Raw genomic sequence first — 24,305 nt, 5'->3', positions numbered from 1 at the left:
GCGGTTTGTTTCCTCCTCCTCATTAGAAATGTAGGGAGGGTAGCAGTCCTGTAGCAAAGACAGGCACACAGGCTTTCTCTGTGGATTAATTGGTTAGGAAAGACACTTTTTATACTGTCAAGTGGCACTTAAGCTGCTAATTCTTGACTGTGAAAACTACTTTTCCTGGGCAATGCTCTTTAAGGAAAAACTTCAGTCCAGTGATTGGTGACTAAGGGAACGATGGAGCACAGGGGACTGGGCGGGGTCTCGGCTCCTAATAATGCCTCCTTATCCAATGAAAAGCATTTCCTTTTGAGACCCCCAGAAGTTCCCCCGGCCCTCAGCTTCAGCCGGGAGTTTGGGCCTTTTCTTGTGTCCGGTTTGTTAAAGGCATGCCGGCTGCAGCATTCAAGAGGGCCATTCCTTAACAAAGGGAAAGAGATAGATGTAAATAAGCTCACATTTTCAGAATGAGCGGTTTGCTGTAAGAAGCTGCGGCAGCCCAGAGTCTGCTACTTTGGGCTGGGCTAACCTTTCCCTGTTAAAAAAAAAATAATGGATTAAAATATGCACTTTTAAAGTGCGAGTTGCCCTTTCACATGTTTATTAGCTAATTTTCTACAGGCATGAACACACTCATCTAGCACACTCTTTCTTGGGGTAAGTCTCTTTGAGAAAGATTTGATTTGGGCGTTTGTGGGTGGGGGGACGGCGTAACAAACTTCAGTGGAAACGCTTTGAATGTTCCGGGAAAGAAGTTAGATTTCAACTCTGAAGTGCTGAACAGATCGTCGTGTTGAATGGTAAAAAACAAACAAACCAAAAAACCCAAAAATTTCTATTGTTTTGGCAATAATATTGTTTCAGTGGAGAAGATACAGGATTTTCAGGCTCTTGATTTATGTAAACATAGTTGTCCTAGAGAGCCGACTTAAAAATCACAGAGTAGAGCTTAGAAATTCTTTTGGCTTGCTTTATATTTCTTTGGTTTGCAATTGATTGTGAGCTAATGTGGCTCCTATTATGATGAGGTTTCTTCTAGTCAGAGTATATGGGGCTTGCCTTTGATGCTTAATTGATTTATGAAGAATGTGACATTTGCTATATTGAATAATTCATGAACTTGACTATAAAAAAAGAAACATAATTTAATGAAAAACTAATTCTGGCTTAAATTGAATTTGCTATTATATGTGAAATGAATTGCTGCTTTTATACAAATGCAATAACGTGACATATTTAAAATTCTCTCCTTGTATATTCTGAATATTTTTAAGATTTTTAGCAACAAGATCTTATTGAATTGATAAATATTGTATTTCAGTTATTTTGTTTCAGGAAATGTAGTAATATAATTCATCATTATTCCAGCATGGACAAAACCAGACAAATCCAAATTTTTGAACATTTCAGAGTTTGGGGTTATTCACTTGCCTACCCTACCAAATTACCATCTTTCTTTTTCCTGGACTAACATGAAGATAACAATAATAACCTAAGGTCCAAATTATTCAGTGGCTTTGAAACATGTTTATTTTTCAGAACAAACTTCCAAACAGCATATCCCATCAACATAGATTTTTAAATCCTTTTTCCTTGTCGCAGATGAAAAGTTTACATCCCTCCTAAAGAGGATGAGTTCAGCTGATAAACTTGATGGCGTCTGCACTCTAAAGCATCTCCTGCCAATCAGAGATGCGAATGAAAGCCCTATTGGAACAATCAGAGCAGCCTTTCAGAATGTGTACTCTCTGTAAGTTAAAGAGAGGACTGGGAAGTTGCCTAACAACACCGCTCAGGCCAAGCTTAGTTAGAGCCTCATTTATTCCATTCCCTTTGAGAGAAAATGCATGAGTACCGCCTCTTGCTGTGGTGTGGTCAGGGCCTAATTGTGTAGCTGCCATTTTCCTGTGTATATGGTTATGGATTGGCCTGCTCCTGGGTCTTCTTAATGGGGAAGGATAAGAAAACCTATAATGTATTTGTGAATATTACTACTGAAAATTGGGAGCATAATAGGAGGTCCCCTACCCCTGGGAATGCAGCCTCGCTTTTAGTAGATAAGTAATTTTATCAGAACAATGCATGGGATAAGTCCTACTGATTTTATATAGTTCTGTTTGGAGGTATTTTGATAACCTTACAGGTTGAGGGAGAGAGGTGACAAGGTGACTGGAGAACAGGGAGCAAAGGTTGAGGATTAAACCTTCACAGAGCTGATAAGTCTACTGATATGGGCATACAGAGTATGAGAAAAATGAGGGCATTAGGAAGACTTGAGAATATAAATGGCTTCTGGATCTGTGGTTTTAGCTTCTGGCACTAGTTAATAATATTTACTTCTGATAGTAAAAAAGATCTAAATTATATATGATGACAGACTTATTGTGGTGATCACATTGCAATAAATACAAATATCCACTCATTATGTTGTACACCTAAAGCTACTATAACATTGTATGTCAATTATAACTCAATTAAAACAAGGAAAATAAATCTGTCCACAATTTCATTGAGTCTGATAAAAATTAATTCCCCTTACCTCACACTTTGAGGGATTCATTTTCTTTTTGCAATGACAAGTGGGAGCAGGTGAAAATAACTGACTGAAGGGGTCAGCGAGGCCATGGCACCAGTTGAAGGCTGCTGTCAATTAAGGCAAAAGGTGGAAGGAGAAAATAAACTGAGGTCCACAAAGGGATTGTGAGTTGCTCTCCCACAGCTAGTAATGGGGCTGGATGTGGCTGTATTGAATTAATAACAAATATGAAAGCTTCCAGGTATTTGAAATTCCAAATCTGCGTGGATTCCTAATAAAAAAGAAGTTTTCTTTATAATCTGTATCAATTGTGAAAGCCATCAAAGGAAGAAATGTTAATGTTGCTGCCTGCCTTTAAGATAAACCAGTAAAATAATATTCATTTTATTCCAGGAATATTGCTCTCTGGCTGGAGGGGTGTGAAAATCAATTCTCCTCAATATTAAGGTGGCATCAAATATATTTTCAGTTGTCTAATGATTTTATTATTTTTATTTTGGCTCTCTTAGATTCGAAAAAATACTGCAGGAGATTTGGAGGATTATTTAGCAGTCTGCTTTGCTTAGGCCACCTTTGTTCAGAAGAGGTTCAAATGTGAAAATTATGTAAGTTTGGCCCTGGCAGATGACTGTACTTTATAGACAGTAAATGAGTAGCGTTCAAATGCAGGTGCTACTTGTAAGAATTGCCAACTGTTTCTGGTTGGATACAAGTATTTGGTGCAGAGTTGTGATTTGAGGATGCTGGAGGCCTGCTGGGTTGGGTAGGCCTAGTGCATCCTGGGACAGGCAGCAGTGATTGTCAGTGTGCTAACAACACCAGGCACTGAAGCCTCGCTCCTGTCACTGTAGTTCAGGGGAGATATAAATTTAACTGGGGTGGGAGTTCAGGTTGGAGACAGGGCAGTGGTGTCTCCACCTGTTGTTCCAGTTTTCTTTCCTGTTCCCTTATCAAGGCTCTTGCCCAATTGTAACAGTTGTTGCCAGGGGAAAAGAAAAGAAAGAGAGAACAAAGAACCAACATAACTTCAGAACAAACAAATAAATCTCCTTTGTTCAGTTATTTTTAATTTAATGTATCACCTGATGGAAGTGGAGAAAGCATTCTGATGCCTTTTGTCATTTGTTATCTTTAGATGATTATAGGTTAGACAGACTCACAGACTTTATGCTTATTAATATAACTAAGAAAATCTAGCACAGTAGTGGCAGGTTTGGGAAAGAAAATGTTATCTGAAATTCTGTAATAATGAAATCCAAAACATTTAGATACCACTTAAAAATATGTTGGCTCTCATTTACTTTGCTTTATATCTTTTATACTTTTTTACCCTATGATCTTGACATACATTTTATTGAAAAGTTCTTTCCATGTCACACAATTGTGACTAATTCTGTTTCACAGAATCCATTGGAAGAAATCCCTAACCACAGTTCCTCCAGAAAGTTCATTGATCACCCAAGTCTCAGATAAACTTGGTGCCAGAATTTGGTTTAAACTAATGCGGTGAGTACCACTCTCCTGGTAATAGCTTCCTCCAAAATTCTTAAGTTTATTCTTCAACTTTTTTTGTAACCAGTACTTCCAGTTTATTACAGATGATCTAATCTCCAAATGAGGAATGGATGCAGCAGTTGTAATTGTGTATTCTCATCCAGGCAGTTTGGGTGTAGATGAATATTGATTCCTTGGTTTAAGCCTTTATGCCACTGGTATATGCCTTCTAAGATGGGAGACATGGTCTTTATTCATATTATCGGGATCAGTATCCAGTAATGTCAGATGAATCACTATGCAAATTGATAACTAATTTTCCTGTCCAAATCTGTGAAATAAAGCTGAATTCCTCGTTGGCATGTATGAGCCTCACAGAACTTGGAAATACAGGAACACCCAAACTTTTTCCCCAAAGATCTGAGGCTTCTGCTGAGATGATATATTGTCTCAGGACAATTTCATAATATTAGGTTGAGCAATTCCTCTGCAGTTGTCTTACTCTATAACTAACTGCTAGGGGAAATTCTACTTTAGTAGGGTTGATGCAATCTTTGGCCCTCTCATGTTGAGGACTAAACCATATTATTTTCTAAAGATTAGAGTCTGTCATCAGGTTAGTGGGAGGCTGGAGTACTTTTTGGTGAAAAAAAAATCAGGTTAATCTGTGAGAATAGAATTTGCTCATATTAAAGCCTGTGTTGATGTCCTGCTTTTCGCAAACAGAGTGTGTAGGGGGCAAAACAGCCGTAGTAATTTCAGTGCAAAGCAAATTCAGTGTAGAGAAGCCATTTTTAGAAGAATATTTCTTGCATCAAAACTAAATAAGGCTGTCAGTCTGTTGTCTGAAGAGATTAAGCAAAAAAAAAAAAAAGAAAAGAAAAAAAACACAACTCATGGACACAGACAACAGTATGGCGATCACCAGAGGGGAAGGGGGTGGGGGAGGTGGAAGAGGGTAAAGGAGGATAAATGGTAATGGAAGGAGACTCGACCTGGGGTGGTGAACGCACAGTACAACATACAGATGATGTGTTATAAAATTCTGCACTTGAAACCTATATAATCTTATTAACCAATGTCACTCTAAACATTTGACACACAGGGAGGCTTGTATGAAATGAGACTGGATACAGATCAACTTGCCAGCACAGGTGAAATATTTCCCTATGGCTTCCTCCTTGTGTAATGTCATAAGGCTGGGTTGTATTTTGAAAATGATTATGGGACATCAACCAGTGCATAGTTACATCAACTGGGACCACATGGATGATTGTGACCTGTCCCTGTGACTTGGCCTGGAAGATTTTATTAAGGAGTCATATCTGTTAGCAGCTGCTCATCTGAGGAGCAACAGTGTGTGCATACTCCCCATTACTCCAGCATGACGATTTACATCTGTATTTGTTGCAACATTTTTGTATTTTTTGGTTTGCTTTACTGCTAGATATTTATAGGCAAGGATACAATAGGTTTCAGCTTCCTCTGAAAACCATTGTGTCAATGTTCCTAAGCGGCCAACCAGAGCAGAAAGAGGAAATGCTCTGGGAATCAGAAGCACTCTGGTCTGACCCAGGCTCATGAAAAAGGGAGCAAAGCATGAGAATTTGAGTATACTTTGCCTTCAAGCCTTTTTTTTTAATCTTTGGACTATCTTCTGTAGGGAACAAAAGCAAGCCAGCCTTTCTAGGCTACTGGGCATGTGTCAGAATTTAGACCTTTGTCTTCTTCAAAGATTTTATTTACGTGTTTTCAGAGGGAGGAGAAGGGAGGGAAAAAGAGAGGGAAAGAAACATCGATGTGTGAGAGAAACATCAATTGGTTGCCTGACTGGGAATCGAACCAGCAACCTTTCGGTTCACAGGCCAGAGCTCAATCCACTGAGCCACAGCAGCCAGGGCTAGAATTTTGTTTTCAATGTATCATGTGAAAAGTTAGCATTAGTAAAGTGAAATGATTTAAGTATTCATTTTTATAGGACCAAAAGTCTAACGCCACTTCCTGCAAGAGTCCCAAAGACCCCAAACAAGGTATGTTTCATTAACATTAGAAATATTTTTAAAAAGAACAAAATTGTGAACATTAGTATGAACTGTCCGAATTGGCTCCATATGTGTAGGTCAGAGTTAAAAACTCATTGGGGGTCAGATTTCTGTTCGGTCAACCTTGAGGTGACATGCTTCCTGTCCATTGTCAATGAAAATACACCCACCCAGCACTCTGACCCCTTTAGGTGATTAATCGTTGGAATAATTGGCCGCAGAGGTCTTCACAAGACAATAGTCTAATGCTACTTGCAGTGGAAGATGTAATTAATTGCGTCAGTCTATTTTTTCTTCTTGATCTCATCTGAAGCTCAAGAGTTGGCCCTTTGCCTCCATTCAGCACACAATATGTTAGCCATTTAGGAAAATCTAGTGGTTAAAAAACACTGTTGGGTTTTTTCTGTTTTTTTAGAAAAGCGAGGAAGCCAGTCAGAAAAGAGAACTTGTTTCTTGAAGAATGTTGATTCTCCTTCAGAATCAACTTAAGAGCTAAATATCTCTCTGATTTTTTTAGATTGCCTCTTGGATTGTCCCGTTATGCGGAAATTGTGTTTTAAGGTTGAAACTCAAGAGGGGCTCTCTGAGATGTAAGGTATACATGGTGTGAGGAGAAGGATATGTTGCCAGTGTCAAGTTCAGCATACCGAGGAAGACAGTAGTAGGTGTCTAGTTGTGGAGTGAGAAGGAAACAAGCTTCTATGATGTTTCTTTGTGGTGAGGTAGAACTGAACACTGGCAGGCTCATAAAGCTCTTCATAAGCCCTGTTGAATCTTCCTAACCTCAGCCGTGAGGCTTAGAGGCATGTTTATACAGGGAAGAGAAACTGTATAGCCAAGTTACAGAGTGAACCAGTTTCTGAGTCGGAAATAGAACTCTTTGCTTCCAATGCTGTGTTAAGGCCCAGGACCACACCCTCCCTGCTAGACAGCAAAGGTGCTGTGTGTTCAAACAAGGGAAAGCTATGAATAGGGCCTTAGTGGCAGTTTCCCATGCCCTCTCTTCAGGATTGACACTAATGCTTTCTTGTCTGTGGTCCTTTCTCTCCCGCAATATTTGGTTACTCAAAGCAGCAAAGCAGAAGTATCAGACATTTGCAGACTGCCTGTTGTGGGCATAGCACATACATTCTGGGAGACATAAAACTGAATGGAAAACTGGGGAGACAGAGCTCACCTATTTCAAACACATCATCTTGGGCAGCACAAAATAATACCTAGTCAGTGAGCTAGAACCATGCTGTGTAAATGGGTCACCAGTGGGCAGACTGGAGGGACTCTGGGAAGGGGTGAAAAGGCTTCTATTATGAAAGCATTTTCCGAATAAATAAACTTATTGGCAGTACTTATTATAGAAGGCAGGTGCAAGAACATCTTAGTGAAAAAAGCTTGGTTTTAATGTTGGATTTTGCAGTCCCATAATTTTTTTAGATTGTGTAACTATGTTAGAGGGATATTTTTGACTATCTTGATATCTTTCTTTTTAAAAAAGATTTTATTTATTTATTTTTAGACAGGGGGCAAAGGGAAAAAGAGTGGGAAAGAAACATTGATGTGCGAGAGAAACATCAGTGTGTGGTTGCCTCTTGCACACCCCCTACTGGGGACCTGGCCCGCAACCCAGGCATGTGCCCTGACTGGGAATCAAACTGGTGACCTTTCAGTTCTCTAGATGACACCCAACCCACTGAGCTCTTGATTTCTTCCAACAATTTAAAAAAGATCTCTAGACTAGGGTAGTGAGTGGGGGTGGTAAAATAATATATAAGTGGTTTAAGCCGTTGACAAGTTTGCCATTTTCTTTTTGTTTCTGCCATCTCATTGGTGAAACCAAGTGCAGAAACTTGTGTCTACAGCTCCCAAAGTAGTATATGAAATCCATTGACTGCATTCTTCCAGTCTCTTCCTGTATTTTCCTGATCAGCTTCAGTGGCTTTAAGCATAGTAGTTGCATACTGTTCTTCCTGAGAAAGCTGAAATGAGTGAGAATAAAGCAAGATAGAGAAGATGGTATTGGAGTACTTGTGAAGCAGAAACACCTTGAGGCCCTGAATACAGATTAGATGGCAGCATTGACCTCTACCCAGCAACGTCTTTTCTCCCAACCCTTTCTTATCCGCTTTCTCTCAATTCTCCAGTTTTTCTTTCTCTGCTACTTTCTTTCCCTTCTCCTCTCTGCTCGCCCCACCTATTTTTCCTACTTCCTCATCTGGCTTTTTTTCCCATCCTGGACCTTGCTTATTCTAGCTCCTGCTTCTGTATATCAAGGTTGCTTCTGGCAAATTTGGGCTGGGCTTCTGAGTTAAAATGGTCAAGAAGGAACATGACCTTAGTGCTGTATGAGGCTCAGGGGAAGCACTCCATAGAGATTTGTTAAACGGGAAATCAGGAATAGCAAGTTCCCAATTCGAATTTGAAAACTTTAGCTATGAAAAATGACAACTCTGCTTCGCACCCTGTATTATCCAAGTTCATCTCTCCCTGTAGGCACTGCAGAGATTGAATTATTTTTCTCAAGTCATTTTTTTCTCAAGCCAAACCCTGAAGTGACTTGAGGCCTCTATACCTCTGGCAGGTTCTCCCATCCACTCCCTTCTTTTTGATATAGAAATGATCTTTGGCCTGTTCCCTGGGAGCTGGAAGGAAAGAGTGACGTAAGGAGGAATAACTTCAAAAAAAAATGCCTTTCCATTTTAAAATATAATCATGTAAAAACCCATTACTGGGTATATCAGAGAACAAAGACCACTTTTATTCCATATCCTCCTCATGCAAAAGAATTCGTTCAGCAGCTGCTTGTCCATAGGGATATATAGAACATTCAAAAGACAGTCCTTGTCCATTCGCAGCTGTTGATCTAGGAGAAGTTAGTAAGATTTCTATATGCAGCTTTGAACGATGTTGGCTCAGATACCCAGCAGAGATGATTAAGTCAATGGCTGCCACATGTACAAGTGGTGGCAGGCAGAGGGCATGTAACTGGCCAGTTCAGAATACATTTCACTTGTATTCACCAGAAAAGGCTTTATTGACCAGGGCCATCTCAGGGGCTGAAGGCATGAAAATAACTGATGGAATGGGCAGTGGGAGAGGGAGAAGGAAGATATCCAGGCTTAGGGTTTAGCATGAGAGAAGGTTGGACAGGGAACCACGGTCTGCAAGAGGGAAATGCCGAGATTGTTAATTTGAATTGTCTCTATAGAAAGGCAATGTGATACAGTGAAAAACCTTTTACCTGGAACTTTTAATTAACTGGAGGATCCCTGCTCTCTGAAATCATGTTTTAGAAAAGAAAGGTGAATCAGCAATTTACTGTATTTTGCCGTGTGTAAGGTGCACTTTCTTGCCCAGATTTTTGAGGGAAAAATAAGGATGCACATTATATATGGGTACTACTAATTCTGTATTTATTTAAATCTTTTTAAATTCTTTTATTTATGCTTATGCATTAAAAATGTAACTCTAGAAAGCAGTAATGATATCGGTATGTAAAATAATGCCCTGGAATCCAATACTCATTTCATTTCTAAATATAAATAAATATAAAATTGAATTAAAAAATTAAAATGAAAGATTTTTTTCCTGAAAGTTTGGCCCCAAAAATATGGGTGCACAGTATACACAGGAGCACATTACAATGGCAAAAATATGGTACTTCATGAGTTTAGTCTCCACTTAAAAATTTTTTTTGAAGATTTTATTTATTTACTTTTAGACAGAGGGGAAGGGAGGGAGAAGGGAGGGAAACATTCAGGTGTGGTTGCCTCTTGCACTCCCCCTACTGGGGACCTGGCCTGCAACCCAGGCATGTGCCCTATACTGGGAATCAAACCGGCGACCGTTTAGTTTGCAGGCTGGCTCAAGCCCCAGCACTGAGCCGCACCAGCCAGGGCAGTATCCACTTTTTAAAGAGTATGTCTCAGAGGTCTCATATCCACTATGGTCACGTGCAATAAAAGTAATACTGAGGCAACGAAGTTTAGCAATATTGCAGACAATACAATGTAGAGTACTTTAACAATTATTTGGTTAGGAATTAAAGCAACCTGAATTCTGGTTCTGACTGTACCATTTGTATATTCTAATTCTGACATCATTATAATTCTAAGTTACATAAGCCTCAGGTTCTGCTTGTGTGATACGGTGATGATTCCTGTCTTGCCTACCTTATGGTGTTTTTTGTGGGAAGCAAATAAAGCATTGTTTTGAAAGCTAAAAAGTGCCATAGAAATTTCAAAGTATTAGTGTTGTTTTAACTACCAGAGTCTCTCCTCCCCTGCCCCTGGCCTTGATCTCTTGCCTTGGGATGTAACCACAACACCTCATTCCTGTTTATCACAATGCCATAGTACTGCACTTATTGTATTGAGTGTGACGTCTTCCACTCCTGCAACATACTCTTACAGTACTTTATAGTGTATGGTAGGTACTCAAAAGGTACTTGTCAAACCAAATTAATTGTTTTTTCCAATCTGGATAGACAGAATATCTTTTACTCCTTAGAAAAAAATGGATGGAAGGCAGATATGATGAATCATTCCATCTTGTCTCCCGTAGGAGGAAAACATTTCCTACTAGTCCCTAGTCTGAGAGTGGTGAACCCTGCAGCCAGCAGGCCTCCTGAAAAAAAACCCATGGGTGACAGAAGATTCATTGACTTCCAATTCCAAGATTTAAATTCAAGCCTCAGACCCAGGTTGGGCAATGCTACTGCCAATAATACTTGCATTGTTGATGATTCCTTCAAGTACAATCTGAATGGTGCTGTCTACAGTGTTGTATTCATCCTGGGTCTGATAACCAACAGTGCTTCTCTGTTTGTCTTCTGCTTCCGCATGAAAATGAGGAGTGAGACAGCTATTTTCATCACCAATCTGGCCCTCTCCGATTTGCTCTTTGTCTGCACTCTACCTTTCAAAATATTTTACAATTTCAACCGCCACTGGCCTTTTGGTGACACTCTCTGCAAGATCTCTGGGACTGCATTCCTTACCAACATCTATGGGAGCATGCTCTTCCTCACCTGTATTAGCGTGGATCGTTTCCTGGCCATTGTCTATCCCTTCCGATCTCGTACCATTAGGACCAGGAGGAATTCTGCCATTGTGTGTGCTGGAGTCTGGATCCTAGTCCTCAGTGGTGGTATTTCCGCCTCTTTGTTCTCAACCACTAATGTCAACAATGCAACCACCACCTGCTTTGAGGGCTTCTCCAAACGTGTCTGGAAGACTTATCTGTCCAAGATCACCATATTTATTGAAGTTGTTGGGTTCATCATTCCTCTGATATTGAATGTCTCTTGCTCTTCTGTGGTGCTAAGAACCCTCCGCAAGCCTGCTACGCTGTCTCAAATTGGGACCAATAAGAAAAAAGTGCTGAAGATGATCACAGTGCATATGGCAGTCTTTGTGGTCTGTTTCGTCCCCTATAACTCTGTTCTCTTCCTATATGCCCTGGTGCGCTCCCAAGCCATTACCAATTGCTTTTTGGAAAGATTTGCTAAGATTATGTACCCAATCACCTTGTGCCTTGCAACTCTTAACTGTTGCTTTGACCCTTTCATCTATTACTTTACCCTTGAGTCCTTTCAGAAGTCCTTTTACATTAATACCCATATCAGGATGGAGTCCCTGTTTAAGACTGAAACACCTCTGACCACAAAGCCTTCCCTTCCAGCTATTCAAGAGGAGGTTAGTGATCAAACAACACATAACGGTGGTGAGTTAATGCTGGAATCCACCTTCTAGGTACGAGCTGTCTTTAGGTCCAAATATGTTTTCTCCTATGATTATTTCCCTATGCTATGAATAAGAGGAAGGATTTGAAGCTAATGATACTGAGAATAGATTAATGTAATGAATACAGTCAGATACATTTATTTGAACATTTACTGTACATATGCTGTTTTGTTCAATAATTATAGGTCAAGACTAATTACAACGACCAAAAGTAGTTGTCAAACTCTTCCTCTGGTTTGAAATTTCATTGTTTCGCATTATATAAGTGGCCAGTGGCCTTGACTTTGGTGATATGGAGATTACTTTCCAACTTTTAAAAAGATATTTCCTTTCTAAAAATATTTGGTAATTAGGTTGGGCCTATAAATATAGAACAAATTCAGGGATTATTTTTAAAAAAACATTTTGTATTACTACTGATATATTTTTGTTTGAATTGTTTGAATTTTCAAGTTTATTTTAGCACAAGAAGATATTTTAGCCTAAAATAATTAATAAGAAATGTATCAAATTTAAAAGAGCTGGCAAATTTATTGTATATATGTTAAAAACAGAATCATAACTTGTGTTTGCATGAATATGGATGGGAAGAAACAGAAAATTAACTGGATTTACACATTTTACAGTAACCAGCTGTGTCAGTTTTTTAAAATGTTCTTCCTTTTTTTACACTACATTAAGGATTTTATATGAAACTTCAAATCCAGGAAGCTGCTAAATAAGTGCCTCAGGCAGGTGCACAATGGAAAATCACATAAAACGACAAATGTCCATAAACAATCTAAGCAACACCAACCTTTTTTCTTCACATTTCCAATATTTCATTTGAGCAACTGGTTTCTATAAAATAGTCTCCATGTGAAGTTTTGGAGCACAATGAAGCCAGAAAGCTGCTTCATTTGTGTCTTGGTTAGGAGCAAATTGAAACAAGAAATTAACAACAAAGTCATAAAAAAAACCCCAAACAATAAAACCAAAAAAAAAAGTGCTTTCTTAAAACTTGCATTAATCATTTGGGGAGGTAGGAGAGATTTGTAACTTTAAATTGCTTATTTTTTCATATTAAATTTTGGAACACAGTATAGCCAGAGCTGCTGACTTTGTGCCCAGGTTGGGAGCATCTTGAAAAAATTACATAAACCAAACCAAACCAATACAAACCATAAACAAAGCAAACAGAAAACCCAGAAAAACTACAAAAGAATAAGAACAGCAAAAGATATTCCTAGCACTTGCACTAATATTTTATTTATTCTCTGAGGATCTTTAAATTTGAAAATTTGTATGAAATTTTGGAGCACAATATAGGTAGAATTCTGCTGAATTTGTGTCCAGGTGAGGTGTGAATTGGAAAAAAATCAAAGCAAAACAACCCCCACCAAACAAGAAAAACACAAATAATTTAGAGCTTGTATTTTTTGAGCATTTGTAGAACTTGAAAAATGGTATAACATTAATATGATGCTTTGGACATAAATGCAGCTATGCACCCAGTTCAAGGGCAATAAAAATCAGTATTTTTTTAAAAAGAGGAAACCTATTTTGTAGCTCACTTAAACAACAAAAGCAACGATTTTTTTTTAAAAAAAACTACCATTTATAGGATGGAGTGTAAATTTAAAAATAGTAAGACTTGTAAGAAAACTTCTGAGTACAATAAAGCTTTAAAGATGATATATTGTGCTTATACCCGAAGCGATGGAAATAAACACCCTCACATATACACTACAGAAAAACAGTCAAAACACCACAAAACAAGAAAAGTATTCTTAAAATGAGCATTAATCAATTAAAAAATATCTGGATGATATAGCAATTTAAAATGTAAGTTTCGGAACTTGTGCCAGAAAGTGAATAAAATAGTAAAGACCATAAAACAACAACAAAAAAGTAAAAATTTTAAAGCAATAAGCAAAATTATAAACCTCTCCTTATCTCTTTTCCCTGATAGTACCATAGACTTGAAAACACTAAAATTTTAAGTAAAAATTCATAAGAATTATGTAACTCTAAAAACTTAAAGCTGTTCCTGGGTTAGGAACTAATTCAAAAAGAATTGCTAAAATAGAGCAGTAATAAAAATGAATTCTTCAAAACCCCATTACTTTTTTCCTCATTACCTAAAGTCCTAAAAATAATCATGCATTCTATTGTCTTATGAAAACACGTTCTAGGTAGAATATGTAAGACATTAGGTTCAGTTAGATTCAATTAGGTTAAGTTAGGTTAAGTTCAGTTGTCAGGTTATGTTTTAAGATGAAATTAGTAAAGTATGAATAATGTTTTTGTTTCTTTTGGTATTTTTTCTTTTTCATTTCTTGTAAGTATAAACTGTGTGTGAACTCTTGTTTGTGCCCTTGGTTTTCGAAATTATGACATTTTTAGGGTGATGGCACCAAAACATTTAATGGGAAATGTTAACCAAGTTGACACAAAATATATCAATAAACAAGTTTCCTTTTGTATAATTTCCGTATTTAGTTTTGGTTAATTTTCCATATTTCAATTTATTTTTATTAATTTCCATTTTATAATTAATATAAGTTGGTAATAATTAAAATGTTTGTCATATGAACAATGTAATCAATAAAATTTAATGTATAACTAAATGTAAAATTGACTTATTTTACATTTAAAAACAAAAGCAATCATTCCATTATAATTGCAACTTGAAGTTTAATTGTTTATTAAATGTAATAAAATACACTTGGATTATCTGGCAGTTACACTTTGGTCCACTATTCAACTGTGCCGTCATTTGTGGGCACCCAGAGGCATCTTTCCTTTGTCTTCCCTCCATCCTTTAAGAAAGGACATACTAAAGTATATTTGATGTCAAATAAATTCCCATACTTTTTTTTTGAGGCTGTCTGGAGGCAAATTCTGAATTGCAAATGGAAAATCCCTGGGTGGCTTTTCAGGGATTAAGCTGAAAGAGTAACTACCACCTTCTCTGAATTTTCCAACTTGGCTTTGATTTCTGTGGGGTTTCTTTGCCAAGCTGATTCTTGAATCTGATTTCTCAGATTTGGTGAAATATCCTAGGATAACTGGGAGGCCTGGGGAAAATCAGGGCAAAGAGACCATCTGACAACAAGGAGATGATTTAGGTGTGAGGTGGCCGACTGCTCAATAACTAGAACAGGTGGCGGTCCCAGGGTGGCGGCAGCACAGGGAATTCCTAGTTACCGTTCTCTTTCCTTTTCACTCTCAGGGAAACCGATGTTAGCGTCTCATAAACCACACTGCGAATTGGTTCCCCATGAGATGACAGCAAATGCTACTTTTTTTCTGACATCATGACCAGTGTGATCAGCCCTAGGCTCTGTTAAAAATTATAGGAACTTTGTTATTAGTGACCTAGGCCTGGTCCTAAAAAAAAAAAAAAAAAAGACATGTCATTTGTTTTACATCCCTATTAATCTCCTCCCACCTTGTTTTTGTACCTTTTATTTGCTATGGTTTCCCCAACTTTCTACCTGTCTATCCTGTGGCCCTTTCCAACATCTCTGTCCACCTCCTGCAGAAATATTGCTTCTCTGTGGTAAAAACAACATAAGCCTCTGTCAGTGACAGGTTGAATAGGTTTACATTGAGGTGTGAATGCTTGATCCCTCCACCCATTGTTTTTAAGCCCTCCTTTGGTGATCCCTTCCTTTGGTGTTGCATTTTAGAAAAGGAGGCTAGTTAATGCAGTGGGCTGAAGCAGGGCTAGGATGGGGAGAGATGACTGTACTGGTACCTGGTGAATCATCTCTTGAGCCTCAGCCCCTCTCACGTCATGGCGAAGCCTCTGCGCTGCAGCTCTCTTGTTCCAGTCTCTTAACATTACCCTGCACATCACTGAGTCCAAAACCCACTGCCTTTCTCCAGACAGCCCTCTTTTCCAAATATGCTCATGGTGACTGGGAGTCTGTTCTCATTTCATATAGGCTTGGGTCAAATACTTCCTAATTCTTGTGGATTTGGTGGCATGGTTCTTTTTCTTTCTTTTTTTCTTAGAAAGATTTTGTTTAATTTTAGAGAGAGAGGGGAAAGGAAGGAGAAAAAGCAGGAGAGAAACCAATGTGTGGTTGCCTCTTGTACACCCCCTACTGGGGACCTGGCCCACAACCCAGGCATGTGCCCTGACTGGGAATTGAACTGGTGACCCTTTGGTTCACAAGCCAGCACTCAATCTACTGAGCCACACCAGCCAGGGCTGAAATGGTTCTTAAAAATTGGAACAACTGTAATAGCATAATCAATAAAATATACTTAAAAATATAAGGCAGTTTCTTTCAATAAGGAAACCAAAGCAGAGACTACTGAGTAAAAATTTCCTCTGTATTCAGGCTTTTGAGGAATTCCGTAATTCCCAGTGCTTTGCTACTTTCCCTCTCTGAGTGTCTGGGAATGAAGCTCTTCTCTCCCAAACATCCAGAGAGGCACTGAATCCTGGCTCACAGAAGAGTAGAGCCAGTGTAAGGTCTGTGAGGAAACTCAGACAGGCTGAGACTGGGGGGACTTGTGTGGCTACTTACCATCGAGGAGCTCCAACCATACGATGAGAAGCTTGTTACACAGGGCTCTCACTCCTTCCATTGCTAGTGCCGGGCAACCTGCTCAGCTTGTTACCTTTCTCACTCATGGAGGTATGAAGGCCAAAATTATGGGTCGCATTCCTCATTTGGGATCCTGGAACTTCAGAACTCACCCCAGTTCAAGGCACTTTGAGATTCTTGGGAAACAGTTTTGGGTGAGGGAAATTCTTACGGATCCAGAATTTATTTATTTACCGATTTGACAAATCTGTTGGACATCAAATACGTGCCAGACACTCTTCTAGGCACTAAGGATGCAGTGGGATCACAGCAGACAAAATGCTTTTTTATTCTGGAGTCAGAGCAAGCCAAACCCAAAACAAATGATTAAACGAGTTGAAAGGTATCAATAATAGGACAGATGAAAACCAGTGCTACTGATGAAAACCAATGTAAAGGAGGAAACGCACCTGAAACCAAATCTCAGGCTCCACAGGAGGACTGGATTAAAATTTTAAAAATCCTAAGCATTAAAAAGAGGAGGATGCCTCTGTCTAAATAAATAATGAAAATTATTTAAATTAAGCGTATGCCGTACTTATCAACGTATGTAAGGCAATACAAGAAAGTTCTGATTGTAAAACATCACATTTCTATAGCTTGTTTTCAAAGGAGTTCTAAAGCCCTGAGTTGTCCAACTGTGGTGCTTAGGCCGCCTACTTTTGGGTGTTTATGCACTTTTCCAAGCAGCAGAGACTGCAAAGGCCAATGGAGACCCAGGCCTAGGCAGCTTCCAGTCATGGCCTCGGCCTCCTCTTTCCTGAGGCTTCATTCTGCTGCAAGAGGCTCACTTGCTTTCTCTCTGTCTCTGTCTCTGTCTCTCTGTGTGTGTGTGTCTCTCTCTCCATCATTTTTTTTCCAGAAAAAAACATGCTCCCATAGAAGGATCTGAATGCTAAGTCTGTGCTGTAATCAATTGCTTGTTTTCACTTTTCCTACTCCCTGTGTGACCTTGGTCAGGTCTGTTCCTCTTTTCCTGCATTCCCCTATTAGTAAAATGAGCAGGTGGTTATCAGTCATCTTTGAGGTTCCTGATAGTTTTAAGGCCGGAACTCCGAACTCAATGATGTTGAGCCAGAACTAACAGTGTTGATTAATAATGTTGATTTGGACAAGGAAGTGCTAGACAATATTCTAAGAACTTTATGTGCATTATTTCACATAATGCACATAATGCACATAATGTGAGAGGCTTTATGATGAGAGTCTATAGATGAGAAAACTGAGGCTCAACAAGCTGAAGAAACTTAAAATCGTCCCAGAAATGATAAGTGGCAGTCTGATTTGATCCCAATTCTGTATGTCACTAAAGCCTGTGTTCTTAGTCTATCCAGCACTATGAGTCTGAAGTACAAGGAATGTGTTTTTAATGGTGGACCTTCAGCTGTTAGGGAGATCCTTTGAAAATATTCCACAAATATGTTATACATAGGACCAGAGTTTGAATAATAACAATAACAATATTAATGAATACATTTCAAATGCTCAAAATGTGTCAGGAAGTAGCATACAAAATCATACGATCTCATTTTAGATGATAAAACACTTAGAGAGCCAAGGTTACCTGCCCAAAGACACACAGCCGATCAATGGCAGAAGCAGGACTTGCAATACAGGCTGTCTGATTCTAAGCCCCCAATCTGCTACAGTGAGATTTGCTCTAAAACATATTAACTAGCATTTATTAAATGCTTACTATGTGTCAGGTACTGTGCTTTGTGTATATAATCTCACAACACTCTTATGAGGTAGGTACTCTTATTATCTCTTTTATAAGTAAAGGAACTGAGACACAAAAATTTAAGGAACTTGCCTAAAATGTCATAGTAAGTTAGTTTTTACGAAATCCAACACCTAACTGTAGGTAAGGTAAGACGAGGCCCTTACCTATTGCCTTACCTCATCTCCTACTCTCCTCCTTCATACTCAAACTCCAGGTACATTAGTTTTTCCATTTAAAAAAATGAAGCTATTCTTGTCTTAGGGCCTTTGCCTTTGCTGTTCTCTCTGCTTAAAATACGTTTCTACTAGGTCTTCATGTGGCCGGCCACTCCTCGTCATTCGGGTTCTCTTCTGATCATCCATTGTACAGTAGATATGCAGTTACTCTGCTCTCTTTACCATACTATGATTTCCTTCAGAGACCTCTCTGACATTATTCTCTTTGTTTTATTGTGTCTGTCTGCAGCACTCTATGTAAAAATCGAAGTTCCACGAGGGCAGCAAGCATGTTGGCACTTTTGTTCAGTATAGTATCTAGCATATAGTAGACACTCAAGTAATAATATTTGAATGAATCAAAGTAGTAGATCTGGGATGAGAAACCAGGTCTGCATGACTTTAGGGCTCTGTTCCATACTCTACTGCCTCTTGATTTATCCTTCAAGCCTTTTTCCCCATGTGCATCTTTCCCAATTCCTGTATGCTAGTTACAGTCGGAGAACCTAAACGTGGAAGAGCAAAAGATTTTTCTTTGAGAATATAGTAGGCAAAGTACATACCTAGTTTCCTAAAGAGGCTACTTTCATTACCCTATTTTTTTTTCCTTCTGAGTTTTTTTTTTCCAGAATGTAGGGGTTCCCACATATATTTCCAAATATTCGAGGAAGAGCTCAAAGAAAGAATACAAATCTTGAGCTTGTTTAAAACTCTTAAGCTATATTTAAGTCCTAAGTAAATAACTCCACCTTTCCTTTTGCAGTTTCCTCTCATCTAATTTGTACTTTCTGGCACTTGCTGGCACTTCTGAGTTATACATCAGACTGGAACCTTCAGCCCATATGGCGTGTCACACGGCACATAGAGTTGACTACAGAAAAGTATCTTGTTACTGGTGATTCAAAAAAAAAAAATCTCTCGTTACTTTCAGCACACATTCCCCTGGTGGATTTTCAGTCATTTTCTTTACTAGAAACCACTGTCTAGCCATCAAGAGGACATGTTTTTACTAAAAAAGAAAAAAAAAGGAAAGGGAGAGAAAACTGCTATGTAATTGGATGCCATCCAGGAGGTGCATACATAGCTTAACTGTAATAGAGTATAATGGCAGCCTTTTTCAAGGAGGATCTGGGGCCAATGCTCACAGTTTTCTGTTTGCAGATTTACTGGGAGAAGTGTGTGCTGGCTTCTCAAATAAAATGTACTGCTATCATCATCTGCCAAGATACTAACTGAAAAGATCCATTATTTTTGATATTTAATACATTATAAATTATATGGGGATTGTGTTGACCGACATGGACATCTGGGAGGATGTTCAGAATTTTTTTTTTTTGCTAGGTCAGGTAGACTGAGTGAGTGCCTGTTTGTTCATCAATGACCAATTATGCATTCATAGAGAAAAGGTCTATTCTCAGCTTCTGGTCAGCTAACCTCAGAGGAACTGAGATGGCTGGATTTGAAGGAGGGGATGCAAATGAGCAGTGGCAAGTTGGAATTTATATGGAAAATGTATAGCTGCCTGTTCCCTAACAGAGAGGAATTGTGTGCTGGCCAGAGCTTGAAGGACAGACAAATCCCATCTTGGTTAAGCAGAGCTGAATATGTTTTTGGAGCCTTTTCTCACCTTCCATATTGGCTGTCTCTGCAAGCTGGAGAAGGTGAATTCCTTTTGCACATTGAACAGGAGTTAATCTACTTTCTGACCAATGTCTCCCAATTTGCTCCCAGACTCATCTACAGAAATGCAAGTTGCAAAACTGACGGTGGTGTCTGGTTGGTCACGAAGACTTTTTATTCCACTGTTAATTCACCTGCTTTTTCCTTGCTAAAACACTTGCAGTTATGTTTCTGTCCACAGCTTTGGTTTGTTCTGGATGATTTTTGGCTTCATGTTCCAATCTTAATATGTGGAGTGTTTGATACACCTCCCCCTAAAGCAGGGCATGCCTGAGGATTAGCTGTTCCCACAAACTGAGATGGATTTTCAATGAGCTGTTCATTCTGTCTTGCCTGGCCCCGGTGACAAATGGCGTGCCTTTGCTAAGTGAGCTGGGGTGGAGTGAATGAAAAACCTCTTTCACTAATTTGAAAAACAGGACACAACAATTAGGCTTGTCAAACATGCCACCTTTATCGAATTAGCAGATGACGAATTAAAAACAATGAAATTAAAACTTTTAATAAAGTCACAGAGTTCAAAAGCATCAACTGTTTTTATGAATGTAATTGTTTTAGCTGATTATAAAAAACAGTGACATATGACCCTGAGATTTCACTTCTGGGAATTTATCTGAAGAAACCCAAAACTCTAACTGGAAAGAACATAAGCGCCCCTATATTCATTGCAGCGTTATTTACAATAGCCAAGGTCTGGAAGCAGCTCAAGCATTTGTCAGTACCTGAGTGAATAAAAAGAGCTGAGGTACATTTACACAATGGAATACTACACAGCCATAAAAAGGAGGAAATCTTACCCTTTGTGAGAGCATGAATGGACCTGGAGAACATTATGCTAAGTGAAATAAGCCAGTCAGAGAAAGACAAATACTCCTGTTCAATGTGCAAAAGGAAAGCACCTTCTCCAGCTTGCAGAGACAGCCAATATGGAAGGTGAGAAAAGGCTCCGAAAACATATTCAGCTCTGCTTAACCAAGATGGGATTCGTCTGTCCTTCAAGCTCTGGCCAGCACACAGTTCCTCTCTGTTAGGGAACAGGCAGCTATACATTTTCCATGTATATGTGGAATCTCATATGTGGAATTTAATCTAAACGAAATAAACTAACAAACAAAATGGAGACAGACTCATAGATAGAGGGCAGGCTGACAGCTGTCACGGTGATGGCTGGGTAGAGGGTGGAGGGATTGAGCAAAAAAGAATAAAAATGAGAAAGGACTCATAGACACAGACAACAGTTTGGTTGTTGCCGGGATCAGGGGTGTGGGGGAAGGTGGAGAAGGGTATGAGGGGGATAAATGGTGATGGAGGGAGACTTGACTTGGGGTGGTGAACACACAATACATTGTACAGATGATGTGTTTTGTAACATTGTGCACCTGAAACCTGTATAATTTTGTTAACAAGCATCACCTGAATCAATTCAATAAAAAAAGTAATCAGATATAGGCACAGTGTGTACTCTAAAAGGCAAAGTAGTTGGTAGGTTGCCAGGCCAGAGAACAGCGATAAATAATATAACAAGAAGACCCTGGAAGGCATACTTCAGGAAGGGAGCTAATACTGGGAGTCGGGGCATGGATTCGGAGATCAGGAGCTGTGAGTATCTACAATTGTATTAGACACTTAGAAATACTCTGCCTACTGATGGCCTACCCATCCAGGTCTGCTTTATTAGGCTGCCTCCCTTTTTCTTTCCTCTCTCTATTCCTTCATTTACTTTAAAAAAGAATTTCCAAGGAACTTAAGATGTGCTGAACAGAGAATTTGTTTTCTCATTACCTTCAAAATGTCTCTGTTACATTTACATCAAGTCTGTAGTTCTTAGCTTTTTCAAGGAAATCTGATGGCTGTTTCCCCATGATTATAGAAAAAATAAATAAGAAATATTTACTTATTTCTACAGTAAAGTTACCAAAGCAGACAAAGATACTAGTCAATTATAGGATAATCTAGCAGTGAAGGTATGGCAATTTTGTTGTACATTTACTGTCATATATTTTCTTTCTTTTTTAAAGATTTTATTTATATTTAGAGAGAGGGGACGGGAAGGAGAGAGAGAAGGAGAGAAACATCCATGTGAGAGAGAAACATTGATCAGCTGGCTCTCGCACGCCCCCTACTGGGGACCTGACCCTCAACCGAGGCATGTGTCCTGACTGGGAATCAAACTGGTGACCTTTCAGTTCACAGGCTGGCACTCAATCCACTGAGCCACACCAGCCAGGGCACTATGTGTCATATATTTTCTTACACACACAGTTTCATCTCGATCATGATAACAATCTTGTGGTGAAAATAAAGTGTTATTATCTCCATGTGTAGAGAATTCAGAGAAGTTAAATAACTTGCCTAAAATCACACATTTAGTGGACAGCTGACAATATTAAAAAAAATACATGTGTCTAGTAATAATATCCATGTTGTTCCTCTTATTTCCTTTATTTTATTTTTATTATATTTTAATAATTTAATTTATCTCGGTGACATTGCTTAGTAAGATTATATAGGTTTCAAGCGTACAATTCTATTACTTGTATATTGCACTGTGTACCCACCACTGAAAGTCAAATCTTCCGTCACCCTATACTTGACCCCCTTTACCCTTTACTACCCTCCACCTTCTCCTTTCCTCCGGTAACCACTATAGAGTTGTCTGTGTCTATGAGGTTTTATTTGTTTTTCTTGTTTTATTTCATTTGTTGCTTTCAGTTTTAAATCCCACATGAATGAATTCACACAGTTCTTAACTTTTTCTGTCTGACATATCACTTAGCATGATCTCCTCAAGGTCCATCCATGTTGTTGCAAATGGCCGTATTTCGTCTTTTCTTATGGCTGAGTAGTATTGCACTGTATATGGGTACCACATCTTCTTTTTCATCAACACACACTGATTTCCAAACTTCATCCCATTCTAAATATTTGCTGCTTTCTTGACTGACTTTAGATCAAATCTAAGTTAAATTCCACTTCATTAGTGCTAATCTTCACAGTCCTAAGAGATTAGTAAAAGTTCCAGAGATTCCACCAGGGCATTTTGACAGGTGTTTTCAAGAACAATCAAAGCCAGAAGCATGAAATGAGTCCCCTCCATCTCCAGTTTTAAAAATCTGGGGCTCAGAGTCTTATTTCTATTCATTCACTTGCTAAGAAAACTCAGAAAACTATGTGTCCTGGACTTTGGAATCCGTGGATAGTGAAATGGGTCACCTTCAGGAGATGCTGTCCTGAAAAATATTGGCATATTCACACTATTAATGTCATTTGGAAGAAATATACTTGGTGAAGTGATTATGTCTTCCTTTAGGAATACAATTCAAAAATAATTTCCTGGGTACCTATTAGAGGGCTCTACATTGTGGGAGATAGATGAATGTGATTTTGACACAGGCCTTACATTCCATACAAAGGAGTACAGGGGTGTCCAGTCCACAGCTCATGGGTCACATGTGGCCCAAGATGGCTATGGATGTGGCCCAACACAAAATCACAAATTTACTTAAAACATGATGAGATTTTTTTATGATTACATGTCACAATGTATTTAATGTGTAGTCCAAGACAACTCTTCTTCTTCCAGTGTGGCCCAGAGATGCCATAAGGTTGGACACCCCAGGTAGTTATTCTGTAACTTACTCACAGGAACTGAAGTGTTTTGAGCATTAGAATGACATGATCACCCTGGCTGGTGTGGCTCAGTGGATTGAGTGCAGGCCTGTGAACTGAAAGGTCACTAGTTCAATTCCCAGTCAGAGACAGGGCACATGCCTGGGTTGCTGCCAGGTCCCCACTTGGGGGTGCATGAGAGGCAACTGATTGATGTTTTTCTCACACATCAATGTTTCTTTCCCTCTCTTTCTCCCTCCCTTCTCCCCTCTCTAAAAGTAAATAAATAAAATCTTTTAAAAAAATAAAATGTCTTGATCAGAGGATCCAAGGTGTCAGGAAGATAGGTAGAGGTTATACTTACCCTCTCCCAGGACCAAACTGGAATTACAACTAAAATAGAACAATCAACCTGAATAACCAACTGAAGACTAGCTGAACAGAAGTCTAATAACCAAGGACTTACAGAAGAAGCCACATCGAGACTGGTAGGAAGGGTAGAGACACAGAAAGAGCTGGCTTAGCTCTCATTGGCAGTGGCTGAGAATCCAAAGGGTTATCTCAGTTGCAAAAGTTCTTTCTAAGGAGCATGGGGTCTCAAACCCACACTGAGCTGACCAGCATCCCCTTCAGGAGAGACCCACTAGTGCCAATCTCCAGAATTCTGGCAGCCCTGCTTTGTGGAGCTCATACCCTGTAG

The 24,305-nt window shown here is 39.0% G+C and overlaps 1 protein-coding gene across 2 annotated transcripts; it reads left to right on the top strand.

Annotated features, from left to right (window-relative positions):
- The first annotated feature begins 349 nt into the window (after nucleotides 1-349).
- Nucleotides 350-13,317, top strand: LPAR4 (lysophosphatidic acid receptor 4). Of its 2 annotated transcripts, XM_045183813.3 has the most exons (5): nucleotides 350-642; nucleotides 3,031-3,126; nucleotides 3,926-4,027; nucleotides 5,994-6,045; nucleotides 10,615-13,317. In XM_045183813.3, exon 5 carries the CDS (start codon nucleotides 10,692-10,694, stop codon nucleotides 11,802-11,804), a length of 1,113 nt encoding a protein of 370 aa, XP_045039748.1. In that variant the 5' UTR covers nucleotides 350-642; nucleotides 3,031-3,126; nucleotides 3,926-4,027; nucleotides 5,994-6,045; nucleotides 10,615-10,691; the 3' UTR covers nucleotides 11,805-13,317. The 2 variants fall into 2 exon arrangements, with proteins under 2 accessions (XP_045039748.1, XP_053773230.1); XM_053917255.2 differs by lacking the exons at nucleotides 350-642; nucleotides 3,031-3,126; nucleotides 3,926-4,027 and adding an exon at nucleotides 5,152-5,169.
- The last annotated feature ends 10,988 nt before the right edge of the window (nucleotides 13,318-24,305 follow it).

Source organism: Desmodus rotundus, chromosome X (genome assembly GCF_022682495.2).
Source record: "Desmodus rotundus isolate HL8 chromosome X, HLdesRot8A.1, whole genome shotgun sequence".
Lineage (NCBI taxonomy): Eukaryota > Metazoa > Chordata > Mammalia > Chiroptera > Phyllostomidae > Desmodus > Desmodus rotundus.
The sequence above is the reverse complement of the archived record's forward strand: the minus strand, read 5'-3'. Positions and strand labels throughout refer to the sequence as shown.

What these genes read in the sequence shown, in the direction of transcription:
- LPAR4 (XM_045183813.3), top strand. Translation starts at nt 10,692, where the DNA reads ATGGGTGACAGAAGATTCATTGACTTCCAATTCCAAGATTTAAATTCA.